A 13,539-nucleotide genomic window follows, 5' to 3' on the forward strand; every position below is an offset into this window, starting at 1 on the left:
CCCTGTGCCCATGGCTGATGTAATTAATGGATCATGACACTCCTTCTCCCCAAGCTCAAGCGTGATCTTACCAGTCTTCTCAGCAGTAGACTACAGGAATCTGCTTCCAGTCCTTTGGAGCTGACATGCTAAAGAAAACCCGTTTGCCCTCATGAGAAGGAGCATTCCTTATACGCAGTAGGGAAAGTGGTCTCATGGCGGAGGAAGGAGAATGAAGGGTCAAGAATGACTTCCAGGTTTCTGGCTCAGACAAAGGGTGGTACCATTTGTGAAACCTGGAAATAGCAGAAAAGAATCAGATCTGTAGGGAAGGTTGTGAGTTCAGAGTTGAAGTTGCTGAGTGTGAGATGGCCGTGGTATATCTACATGATGTCCTGTGCATGGTTGAGGGCTGAAGAAGAAGATGTGGGTTGCATCCGTTTGTGCATGGTAGTTGAGGACACAGGAGTGGAATTTGCAGAAGGAAAATGTGTAGAATTAGAATAGAGGGGGTGAAACACTGCCCATAGGAAATACAGGAGGCCATAGAGAAGTTCAAGAAGCAACACCTGAGAGAAATCCGTGGATCACGGGAGTCAAGGAAGAGATGATACCAAGAAGGAAGCTGTCAGCAGCATGAGTGCCCACGCGTGATGCGGCCTCACATGTCTCTGGTCCTTTCAACAGCCAGGACGTCTTTCAGCCTGTGTCAGGGCTGTGTCCATGAAACAGCAGCAGGGGAGCAGCCCACAAGAGGGAAGGAATAGCCAGTGACTGCAGGACACTTTCCAGAGCTTAGTGGTGGAGGGACGGAGAGAAGACATGGTGGGCAGTGTGTATTGCAGTCAAGGGATTGGAGTAGTGACGGTGCTGTTGCTAAGAGACAGTTGCTATTGTGACAGGAAGGACTTGAGCAGGTGTCTAAGCAGAGGGGAAAGAACCAGCAGAGGCAATGTGCAGAAAAGAGAGGGAGTATAGTAGACAGCCTTTGACAGAAGAGCTCATCTGTTCTGAAAGTGCAGAGAAGGAGAGAGACACAAGGATGGTCCCTGAGAATGTGACAAGTCCGGCCTGGCAGTCGAGAGGGCTCCAGCCCCGTGGAATTATCTTCTCTGTTAAGTAGAAGTAGATCATGTCCTGAGAGAAGTGGGCGAGGTGATATTTTCTGATCTTCTCCTTAGCATTTCCTTCACAAAATGGCCAATAAACCCATGTAAAGGTGCTGACCCCTCATGAGTCATCCGGAAAACACATACGAACACCACGATGAAATACTAGTCCATGTCTGCCAGACTGATAGTACCAAGTGTTGGCGAGGACGTGGAGCCACTGGAACTCTCATACACTGCTGGTGGGAGTGCACAATTGTACAAGCGCTTTGGAAAACTGTTTGGCAGTACCCATGAAAGCTAAAAGCATATGCTTACGCTGGGATCCAAGCATTCCACTTCTGGGCATAAATCCAACAGAAGTGAGTGTTTAGGTCCACTCATTTATATATGCGTAGGTACAGTATCCAAAACAGCTTTATACATAACAGCCCCGAACTGGAAACAACCCAAATATCTATCGATACTAGAATGGGTAAATAAATGATAGAATATTCATACAGTGAACTGTCATACAGCATGAGAAAGCAAGAGCTTGGATACATGCCTCCGTGTGGATGGATCTGACAGAGTTGAAAGACGTCAGACACAAAAGAGTACATATTTATGAGTTAAAAAGAAGAAAAGTTAATTAAAGTGATGGAGGCCAGAATGATAGTTACCCTTGAGGGTGGAGGGAATGGGGGCACCAGGGAGCCCCTGGGGCTGCTGGAAATGTTTTAATACAGGGGTGTATAAAGGGGCAAAAATTCATCAGTGTTCCCTTAAGCTTATGCACGTCACAGGACGTAAGGTATCAAGTTAAAAAAAATTAAAACCCTACCAGCAATGATGTGGCCAGATCCCAGCACCTCTCCCTGGGAGCTGCTAGGGCAGCACAAGCCTTGTTGTTTTTCTTTTTTACTAATAACTCTCTACCGTCCGCTATTTTATAAGTATTTCTTCCAAGAGGTATTAGCAAGATGCAGTCAGCCCTTTAGTACCTGTCTGACAGAGATAGGGTAAAATGTGTCTCTCTATAATTAAAGTTATAACTTCTTCATTACACCTACAATCTCTCAGGTTTTGCCCTCCAGCACCCAAAGAGTTTATCTCTCACTTCCTGATTTCTTTGCAGCAGCTCCTTACATTTTGATTACATTTGCTTCAGAGTTGGGGCTCTGTTCTATTTCAGGACAGATTTCCAAAGTTTTCTATCAACAAACGAGTCAGTAGTCTTCAGGGCAGAAGGTCAAAAACAATCTCGCCTTCCTGCATCTGTTTCTGTCCCAGGGACTCTGTCTGTTAGAGCACTTGCACAGGGAGACCCTCTCCCGCCATGTGGAGAAGCAGCCTGGTGGCCCATCTGTCGGTCCGTCCATCCGGCTGGCAGCCCAGGCAGGCAGGACACGTGCCCTCTCCCTGTGCCCTACCCATAGCATCAGTCTGTTAGCGTGGACTCTGGAAGGCTGGCTGCAGGAGGGGATGGCAGGGGGCCTTTAGGGGACAGAGAGAGGCAGCAGAAGCATAAGGCAAGGCTCGTGTCCAAAAATGCTTCATCAGTAGCCCCCCACACACACACAAACCTAGGGGATGGACCCCTGCAGTCATCCTGGGCCATCAGCGCTGTCTCTGGGCCACCCACGAAGTCATCAGCAGATGGGGCAGAGTTCAGAAAAGAGCAACACAGATGATTAAGGGCTGATGGCATTGATCTATGCGTGAAGATAAAAAGGACTCAATCTGCATAGGTGAAGCTAATGAGGATGGAGTTGGGGGGAAGTTCTGATAGCTGCCCGCAAGCTAAGGCTGCACACACGTCAGGGAGGGAGAGGGCAGGCTGATGATGGCTTGGAGAAAAGGTGCTGAAAGCCTCTTATTGCCATAGTTACCATCCTCACCAGGGGCCGCTCCCTGCTGCCTCTGATGGAAAATGGAACAAAATGCAACCTGCTCTCTGGGCGTGGGCTCTGGCCATCAGTATTCACTCACACAGATCCCATCTGCTCGCTGTTCCGTTCATCTTGAAAATAATCCCCAGGCGCCCACTCTGTGCTGGGCACCGTGCTAGGCACAGGGAGCCGGGACTGAACAGGATGGAACGGTTCTTGTCCTCAGGGAAGCTGCATTTCAGGAGGGGGAGAGAGAACAAGAAACGAGAAATACCTGAGGCAGCTTCAGATACTGGGGAGAGCCATGCCAACAATAAAACAGGGCAAGAAACAGTAGGAAATCCCAAATGGGCTGCAGGACCACTCTAGATGGGGTGGTCTGGGAAGGCCCTCCATAGGGCCCAGCCAAGTAAAGATAGAGGGTAAGAATGTCCTAGAACAGGAAACAGCAAGTGCAGAGACTGGGGGCTTGAACGGATTTGGCCTATTCCAGGGAGAGAGGGGAGGAGGATTGGGCGTAGTTGGGGGAGCGGAGTGGCCTGGGGTTTAGACAGGCAAATAGGATCATCTATACCAGGACGAGAGAGAACCAAGCACAGCTCCTCCAAGAGCATCAAATAATACAGAGATACTATGTTTTTCAAGAAGTGTAACTTGTGCTATTTCCTTTGCAGAGCTCAGCCTCCCTGATTGTTTTTCTCACCAGAATATTAAAATTAATTTGCATTCCTTTAGCACATACCAGCTGATTGATGTAGTCAGTTGACCTAGAGGTCTGTTGATTGGCAAGGAAGAGGCAGCCTAGACTGGAAAATTAGCCATGCACAATCTACACGGTAGATAAATGACACACAGTAATTTAAAGCCGAGTTTAGATGAAGTGAATCAGAACAGAACAAAACCAAACAGGAGATTGGAACGCTAGGATCCTTTGGTCCTCCTAAGATGCCCTGAGTCTCTGAGAATCAGAAATAACAGGTTTATGGTCCTGCTGCCTTGCAGATAGCTCTGTTTATAAGAAAGGGAAAAAAATATATATGCCAATTACTCACCAGGAGCTACGAAACATATTAATTTGATTGATGCTGCTTCCTGAGAGGTCACGGGGCTGGTTAAAACACGGTCTGCACAGGCTGGTGAGTTCTGGGACCTTTGTTTAAACAGCCTCCAGACCCTTCCTTGCCTGAAGAGTGGGAGAAAATCCCCAATTTGATCCCCTTTCCCGCACCACCTGGAAAACGCACAGAGGGCACATCACTGCTCCCTGATACTTTTCTCAAATGCGCGTGCGTGTTCCCAGCTGGTCTGACTGGTCTCTTGGTTGTTCCCACACCAGCTGGGTGTGTTTCCCACGAGGGTTCCCCACTTAGCATGCAAGGTGTATGACTTAGACTCCTAATTATTGAGTTTTTATGTGTCTGTCTTCCCCAGTATTCATGAGTTCCTTGAGGGTAGAAATGAGGCCACTAACAGACGCTTTGGGGCACAGTGGAGCAAGTGGCACCACAGTGGTGTCACAGGGAATCCTGTCCATGCAGGGCTCAGCCTCGGGCCTGGCACCCAGTGTCTGCATTGATTGGCCCCTCTTCCCTGGCTAATGGTCCCTGCCCCTCTGCTCTCCTCCAGGGATGACTGCGATCCCATGTGCCTGTCTGGGCATCTTCCTGGGCGGTCTCCTGGTGAAGAAACTCAGCCTGTCTGCCCTCGGGGCCATTCGGATGGCCATGCTCGTCAACCTGGTGTCCACCGCTTGTTACGTCTCCTTCCTCTTCCTGGGCTGTGACACGGGCCCTGTGGCTGGGGTTACTGTTCCCTATGGAAACACGTAAGTCCCAGAAAGGTCTCGCCACCCCTGCCTGCCCAGGATGCCAGGACCCTCTCTCCTGGGTAGGTTAATGGAGCCAGTTTTGTCCCTAGTGACCATGAGCTGCAAAGTCGATGATGCCTCTGCATCTTCCTCCCAGGGTTGAACAATCTGTGTGAACCTTCTGGGCAGAGAAGGCTGACTTCCACTTAAAGGCTCTCTCCCAGGGCGGCCAAGGGAGCACTGGGGAGACAGTCAGACATTCACTCCACAGAGGACTCAAATGCCAATTTTTGTCATTTGATTTTAGGAATGACGTGAAGATAGAAAATTAAAAATAAGTTTTATTTTCAAATTCAGCTTAAAATAAGAGACTTCAACAATTCCTTTTTTTTTTTTTTTGGCCGCATGCATGGCATGAGGGATCTTAGTTCCCTGACCAGGGATCAAACCTACACCCCCTGCAATGGAAGCATGGAGTCTTAACCACTGAATCACCAGGGAAGTCCTAACAATTCCTTAAACCATCAGAAGCTATCATTAGACTCACATAGTAATTACAGGGTATGAGCCATAGTAGGTATTGATAAGGGTGGGAGGGAGAGGTGGAGGGGAAAAAAGGAGAGAAGAATGGAAAGAAGTTAGCTCTTATAGGACAACTTACTTCCTAGTTATTATCCCAAGACTTTGAACTAAAGTCCAATCAGACTTGCCCTTAGAGGGAATTACAGAGAGTCCTTACATATCCAGCACCAATAGCGGTCCCCCTTTCTACGTGAGACTCTGCAGCTGCCTTGGGAATCCAGTTTGGAGCATCAGGGCTGCAGCGTGGTTGGCCTGCAGGGTACCAGTTCCTCTCCACACCAGTCTCCTCCTCCGAGCAGGCCACCAGGCCTTCTCCTGAAGTTAAGTCAGGAGAAGTAGGGCCGGGCTTATCTGCCACCCTGCGAGGTCAAACAGGCAGAATGGGAGCACACGGCCAGAGGCAGCTTCTGTATATCCATGCACAGTTCAAGCACTGATGGCCCTCCTTCCCTGAACCACGACCACATTGGCGACCATGACCACAGAGGGCAGAGGGCTGTCACTGGGGGGATCCAACAGAAGTTGACCTTTCTCTGATGGGTTCCACGTTTCCTGTCTTTTCCAGCTCATCACCTGGCTCGGCCCTGGACCCCTACTCATCCTGCAATAAAAACTGTGAATGCCAAACGGATTCCTTCACTCCAGTATGTGGAGCAGATGGCATCACCTACCTGTCTGCCTGCTTTGCTGGCTGCAACAGCACGGTATTGGTGATTTTCTGATGGGGTGGGATGGGGCAGGGGACTCAGACAGCTAAAGTAGCTTAAAACCCAAGGGCAAGGGCAAGAGTGGGCAACCACACGTGTCCTCAACTTTGTGTTCCTGCGCTGTGAATTTATCTCAGCCTCTGCCCTGCTCTAGTGGAGGATTCTCCATCGGCAGGATGGGAGGCCTGCCAGGCCATCCAGCTGCTTCTTGCTAAATCAAATAGGTTTCTAAAAAGTGTCTTTGAGCAACTGAAAGTAAAAATTCAAAGGTAGCTCTGTGGAGCCAGAGGAAAAGATTGTGGTTCAAAGAACTCACAAAAGGTATCAATGGAATGGGATGACTCTACAGGTAATGAGCTCCCCATCAACAGAAGTATGTAAAGAAAGGCTAGAAAGCCACTTATCAGGGAAGGCCTCTTCCAAACCTGAGGTTATGTGGCACTAATCCAACCTGTTCTCTGCTCAGTTTCCTTTGCCCTTTTCTTCTTAGCTAGATGCCTCCCACCTTTTTCCATCCTCCCACTATCATTTTTTTTTGGCTCTTTCCTTCTCAGCATGAATTATACAATTTGCTGTCAGCCTGCAGCTTTCCACATTCTCTGCATGAAAACTTGAGGCTAAGGGACTGCCCACCCAGTCCTGCTGATCCCACCTTGCAGGCGTCTCTTGCACCTGCCCTTCTTCTGCATCCACACCACCACTGCCCTGGTGCAGGTCTTCCTCATCTCTTGCTTGGACCAGCATAGTAGTCGCCTCCCTGGCCTCACAACTTAGGATCACCCCCTGCTGGTCTGTCTTCTACACTGAAGCCAGAATGATTTCTGTAATACTGTATAGGACCCTTTCTAATGCTACTGTCAGCTAGAAGATAAGATCTAGGCACTGAATTGGGTTTGTGTGTGTCTTCAGCATGTGTCTTTCCTCCGCCATGCTCTTCAGCTGTGCTTCCTTTCAGTTGGTGGTATTCTGCTTTCCCCCACACAACATGTGTCTTTTTCTACTTCTCCCTCCAATTGGACAACTCCTACTCACCTGTCAATACCCTACTCAAATGCCCCCTGCTCTGTGATACCGGTAATCCCTGCCCTCCTTTATCTTTGGGGTTCTTGACCCTGCAATCTTAGTACCTGTCTCTCCTGGAGGCATTTCTCTTGTTTCACTGCAGTGATCTGTTTTTCATTTGCCCTGACCTGTGAGTTTCCTAAGTGAGAGCTGGCATCCATAAGTGCTCCAGAAATGTCCAGAAGTGTATAGATGGAAAGAAAGATAAGAAGGCTGAGTGGCTGCTTTCAAGGAACTTAGAGTTGAAATCATTTGTTTCCTCTCCTTTCCACATCCCGTATCTTTTGGGAGTAGTGATTTCTCCGAAGGAAGAAAAATTGATCATTTATTTTCATTTCCAAAGGTCTCATTTTTCCTTGCATTTAACATTTAGATTCTTGGCCGGTTACTACCATTTTTCTATAGAGAAAGTAAATCACCTTGGGGGGAGGGGAACTGATGTTTTAAATTAGATGATAAAGCAGTTTCTTCAAGTGAGAGGAAATGAATTTTTAAAAAGAGGTGGGACCTTGAGAATGGTTAAAATAAAAATTCAAGCTATTCTTTTTCATGACAGCAATTTCATTAACATTTTAATGTCCAAAAAGTTATATTATAAATCAGTTTTGGTTACTGTGCTGTTACAAGAATGACATTGACTCAGTATAGGCTAGTGCCCTGAGACCAAAGCAGTCTATTCCAGAGCATTTTCTGACCAAACAATAGTCTAGAAAAATCCATGTCTCCTGATCTTGCATGGACTAGAGTCTTATTGAATAAGAGCCTAATCAGGCCCGGGTTTGCGTCTAGCTGCTGAAACAGCAAGCTGTGGAATGCAATTATCATCAGAGGGCAAGCTTCTCCGCTCCCCTCTGGACATATGGTTTATTCCCCAGACACCTGCCTTTTCTTCACAGTACTGGAGGCCTCATGTTGTCTGCTGGGGTGCAGGCAAAGCAGAGAGGTGATATCCCCCCACAATTACAATCTCTTTCTCAAGAGATTGAGAAAACCCCAGGGCTGGGGTGGGAATAACACTCCACCCCGTGGAGGCAGATCTCTGGAGGCCCTGCCTTCCAGCGGGTGGATGAGGGCTTTGGGGCCACAGAGCCACGTGTATCCTGGAAAGGGGCCTTTGTGATGGTCGAGGCCTAAAAACAACCACAACCATAAAACTTGCAACAGCAGCAAGTTTTTCCGAGAGCCGGTGCGGGCCAGGTGACGGGGCCTTCCACCTGTTCCTCACGGCCCGTGGCAGCTTGGCCCAGAGTCAGAGGAATATCAGTATTTTGAGAAAATGCCAAAACAGTAGATTCGATTCCTGGTATGTTTACTCCCTCCTCCTCTACCTCTTCCTTTCTTGTCTCCAAGCTCCCCCGAAAAACTCTTCCACAGACTACAGTCTTCTTCATCTCTCTTCCCTCTTTCCCTTTTTTGTATTTATTCCTTCTGCATCCAGTGGAGTCCTTTCTCAGTGTCAACGCAACCATTCTTTCACCTGTACCCCCAGCCCCGCATATATTGGGTTGGCCGAAAAGTTCATTCGGTTCGTGACTACATTAAAGTTTTTGGTGAAAATGAAAAATGTCTTTACTTAAAACCGAATGAACTTTTTGGCCAGCCCAGTATCTCACTCACCCTCGTAACAACCTTGGCAAGGAGGTGTTCTACTTATTCCCCGATTACAGATTAGTCCCTTGCCCAAGGTCACACAGAACATGGTGGCGTTGGCGCGGGAACGCAGGGTCTGTCTGACGCCAATCCCAGTGTCTTCCTCTGACCCTGTGACTTCCCTCTTTAGGATCCCTCCCTTTTTTCCACCAGAAAGAAGTTCTCCGTGCGTGCCCCCCACAGTCGGGACATTGTGCTTTCACGATCTGGCCCTGCTGCCTTTCCAGCCTCAACCTCCCCCGCTCTGCCCACCTTCTGAGGAGCCACTAGCTGTGTCAGACTTCTTGGGGTGCCCCCAGAACACCCAGTTCTCTCTTACCTCCAGACCTTTGTCCATGCTGTTTCTTTCATCAGGGTTGGTCTTCCCCTAAGCCCTTCACATCCCTAACACCTCCTTATGCGCAGCTGAGACGCCTCCTCCCACTTCCTCACTGCTTCCAGGGCTGCACTGGCACCCCTCTTGCAGAGGCCTCAGCACCTGCCCTCCCAGCAAGGCTCTTACTGTGGCCCCCTCCACTGGACTGAATGGTCCATGTTCGCCTGCGTCTCCATCACCAGTCCATCACTAGGCTCCAGTATCCAGGGATGGGGTTCTGCTGTGGGCCACTGCATTCCCAGTATTAGCCATGGCTCTGGATAAATGCCCTAGGCTTTCTGCACACCCGGCTGGAGGTTCTATGCCAAGCTTAGCAAGCCCCAGGGCGCTAGGGGCGGTAATACCACAACTGGCAGGCAGGTTGGTTGGCTGGTGCAGATTTCAATCCTAAACACCTCTTGCATGCTCATCTCTCCCCACTTGATAGCTTCCACCCAGACTTGTGAAAATTTCCCCTAACTTGATTAGACGCGAATAAGTCACTGAGGACATCATTCTGATTATTAGGAGATCTGGTTCACATTAGCGGTTTCCTGATATTAGACTGCCCTTCCTGCCCTGCTTTAGGGTTTTGTTTTTCATTTTCTGATCTCATTTCTCCTTGAGTGATAGTGATGGAAGTTTCCAGAATTGCATTTAATATACAACTTCTAATTCTTCTCATTGCATATGACCAGGAAGAGTGACAAAAAAGATAGCAAGCTAATTCTGTAAGCTTCCTTTGGCATGAATATATTGTCCGGATTGTTTCTGTACCTTTCACTCTCAGAAGTAATTATTCTAACAGAAAGCATGTTGGTAGCTGCTGATTGACTGCTGGAAGTTGTATCCTTTTGATGTACTGAATAATGGACTTAAAAAAAGCTTCTATCAGCCACTAATGGAATGTTGAAAATCAGTACAAGTCCAGCACAGCAGTTTGTAGGGGGCTAATGATAGACAACTAACCTGTTCCCCCATCCAGGCAACAAGGATTTATCGAGCACCTGTTTGAGCAGAGCCCTGAGTAGGTGCTATGGGGGGAGGGGAGGGGGCAGCCCCATTTTGGATGTGTGCAGGGTGCTCCTCGTTCAATATCATGGGTCTCGCTCCTGGCTGCACATTAGAATTGCTTGGGAGCTTTTAAAACATGAGGCCTGAGGTCTATCCTCAGAGATTCTGATTCCCTCTTTCTGGAGTGGGACCCTGCCATCAGTTGTTGTTTTTTTTTTTAAGATTTACTTTATTTGTTTATTTATTTTTTGACTGCATTAGGTCTTCATTGCTGTGTGCGGGCTTTCTCTAGTTGCGGCGAGCGGGGGCTGCTCTTCGTGGCGGTACGTGGGCTTCTCATTGTGGTGGCTTCTCTTGTTGCGGAGCATGGGCTCTAGGCGCGTGGGCTTCAGTAGTTGTGGCACACGGGCTCAGTAGTTGTGGCTCGTGGGCTCTAGAGTGCAGGCTCAGTAGTTGTGGTGCACGGGCTTAATTGCTCTACTTGCCATCAGTGTTTTAAACACTCCCCCCCCACACACACACAAGTGTTTTTGATATGTAACCAAGGTTGAGAACCACTGGGCACTGTTGACAGTTGGGGCTGCATCATCCTTTGCTGTGGGACTAGAGGATGTTTAGCAGCATCCCTGGGGCTCTACCCACCGGATGCCAATAGCAGCACTACCCCCTGCACCCTCTGCCATTTGTGAAACCACCAATGCCTCCAGATAGTTCCATAGGTCCCTGGGCGGGGGGACAGAATACTCCCCAGTTGGGAACCACTGCTGTGGTCAAAGGAATGAGTTCTTAAAATTTTCTAGAAACGGCAGCATCTGAGCTGACACTGAGCATCCATCCTTCAGTCTCCTTTTCCATCTCACCATCATTGGGTTCACCCACTGTAGAAACCAAGCTGGAGGTTAGAGGTGCCATGTCAGCATCTTCCAGCAGAAGAAACAGACTGGTCGATTAAATGCCATATCTGCCAGCAGGGGTAACTACAGTGGCTGAACCAAGGTTTAACAGCCTGGGTATTTCATATACAAATCTAGATTTCTGGCCTCTCTGAAAGGCCAGAAAGGTGGATGAGAATTAACATGGCACCTGCACCCCGATGGGGCAGCAGTTGGCTGGAGCTAAGAGGAGACTGACGCTTTAGACAAGACATTTGATCTCCACTTAGCCATGGTCCCCACCACTGGTCACCCCGGACACTGGACCATTTTTCTTATCTGTTTCCTAATGGTCCCCAAAGGTCTGGAGTTTGCAAATCCTCTTGTATAGCCTGATCCCATTTGCCAGAACTGATTTAAAAGTCTGTCCTCATCCTGGTGATGGCTTGTCAGAGGGACTTGGGAATATTCTGAAGTCAAGCCCAATGAGGGCATTGCCTCCCAGGGCATCTAATATATCTCAGGCCCTGGGCTAGACATTAGAAATATAGAGATGAATAAGGCAAGGAGATCATGTTTACTATAAGTTAAGATGTAATATATTAATAGAGTTACGTTACAAGGGAACACCCAAGAGCAGCAGCTAACCAGGCCTTATATGTTTATAATATGGTATTAAGTGAAAAGAATACATTATAGAACAATAACTAGATTATGATCCCTTTTAGTAAAGGTAAAGAAAAATCTAAAGATTTGTCTATCTCTGCATGGGAAAAGATTGGAAGGATAAGCCTGTCACAGAACATTATCTCTGGCTAGGACTAAAAACTTAATTTTTATATGTTTCTTTACATTTTTCTGTATATTTCTAAATAACCTAAAATGAACATGCATCCCTTTTCCAATAAGGAAAAACATTGGTATTAAAAGAAAGATCCAGCATTAAAGGTTGGGTGGTTACAGTCTAATGGAAGGAAACAGGTATGTAGAGAAATTGGTGAACTTGGAGCCTTCTGCCTGCTTGGGTAGGAATTGGTTCAGGCTGGGGCGGGGCTGGAAGGAGAGAGTGTGGATGCTATTTCCTGGAGAAAGAGCAAGGGGCAGGGCCAGGCTTCATCCACGGAGAATGCGTGGGTAGTTGCCCGGTGGATAGGATGGAAGGACATCCCAGCCTGGAATGTGTGTGAGCATGGGGTGGTGGGGAGGCTTGAACCTCATGACAAGGGCAAGGCTTTGGTTTGGAGTCTGGAAGGAGGAAGGTAAAGGGAAGGGCCCGGTGTTCATTCTGAGCTGCAGCCACATCCTTCTCCTCTGTGCTCTGCCCACACTTTCCACCTGAAATGGCTGGAGCAGAGAGTAAGCCCGACGCTTCCCAAAGAACGGCCCTTTCCTTCCCCTCGGCAGGAGATAATTAAGGCTCTGACAGGATGCAGGTTACAGAGGTGAAGGGTGGATGGAGGTCTTGGTTTCATCACAGGGTTTTTCTCCCTGGCCATTATCCTTCAGCTAGTGACCCTGCCAGGGAACAAGAGAGCGCATTTCTTCTTGCAGTGTTTCAATCTCCCCTTTGCCTTGAGGCACGTGGGTTGCCCGTGATGCTCTTTATGACGAGCTCTGACGTCTTCACCTGGAAAAACCAACTAGGGTTGGACCAGTGAGGTGAAGAGATTCTAAGCTACAAAAAGACAGTAATAAGTGACAGGAGAATGTCTGAGGAACTTCACTGAATCATGAAGGGATCCCATAAAAGTCTAGGACACATACGAGTATGTTGTCATTCGAAGGAAGATGTCCCAGCTGTTGTGGTACAATCTCAGTTCTTTGCCATCTCGGTCATCAGGCAGAAGCCGGACAGGACACTGCATGTGTCAGCACTCCCTCTGGCCAACCCCCTTTCTGAACTATAGCACTAGGGCCCGACCTTTAATAGAGATTGTCATTTCTTCCTGGTAACCAAACATATTTCAGAAAGAAAACCAAAAACAGTATTCCAGGATGCTGAGAATGAAACTTTCAAGTTTTCACAGGCTCTTAATACAAAGAACATCATCACCCCCATGCCTGTCCCCTTAGAAAAGTCATTTTTCAACCTAGAGATTAGTTTTATTTGTGCAATTAATAGAATTGATCCATCAGTATTGACTATTGGGGGAAAAAAACAAAAACAACTTTATTTGCCAGATACTTTTGAAACACTGCTGAGGAGTATTTTGTTCTTATAATATGAGCTGTCAAAATAGCATGCTTATGATTTCCTTCATCAAGAGAAAATGAAGCCTAGATTTGAGAGAGTCGTTTTTCTATTTTTATGCTCTCCAGCTTTATCGTAGTTATTTATTCCATCATTGCATGTGAATAGAAACATTTCTCAATTTAAATTAATGGCTGAATGTAGAACAAGAGTACAATTTTTAGTGACTCTGCTCTTCTTTTGTTGATTTCTTCTTCTGGAGTTTTAAATTTTTTTAAATAGATGATACATGTGTGTGGTTCAAAAACCAAAAAGGAGGGAGTGGAAACTCCTTTCTACC

General features: G+C 47.6%; 1 protein-coding gene across 3 annotated transcripts in view; it reads left to right on the forward strand.

Moving 5' to 3' along the window:
- The window catches only part of SLCO3A1 (solute carrier organic anion transporter family member 3A1), a 319,167-nt gene that overhangs the window by 275,042 nt on the left and 30,586 nt on the right, over positions 1 to 13,539 (forward strand). For all 3 annotated transcript variants that reach the window (XM_049707017.1, XM_004271674.2, XM_033431485.2), the window contains 2 exons: positions 4,586 to 4,784; positions 5,914 to 6,052. In XM_049707017.1, coding sequence (XP_049562974.1) covers positions 4,586 to 4,784; positions 5,914 to 6,052 — 338 coding nt within the window. The remainder of the gene's footprint in view (positions 1 to 4,585; positions 4,785 to 5,913; positions 6,053 to 13,539) is intronic.

Source organism: Orcinus orca, chromosome 2 (assembly GCF_937001465.1).
Source record: "Orcinus orca chromosome 2, mOrcOrc1.1, whole genome shotgun sequence".
In the NCBI taxonomy this organism is placed as follows: Eukaryota; Metazoa; Chordata; class Mammalia; order Artiodactyla; family Delphinidae; genus Orcinus; species Orcinus orca.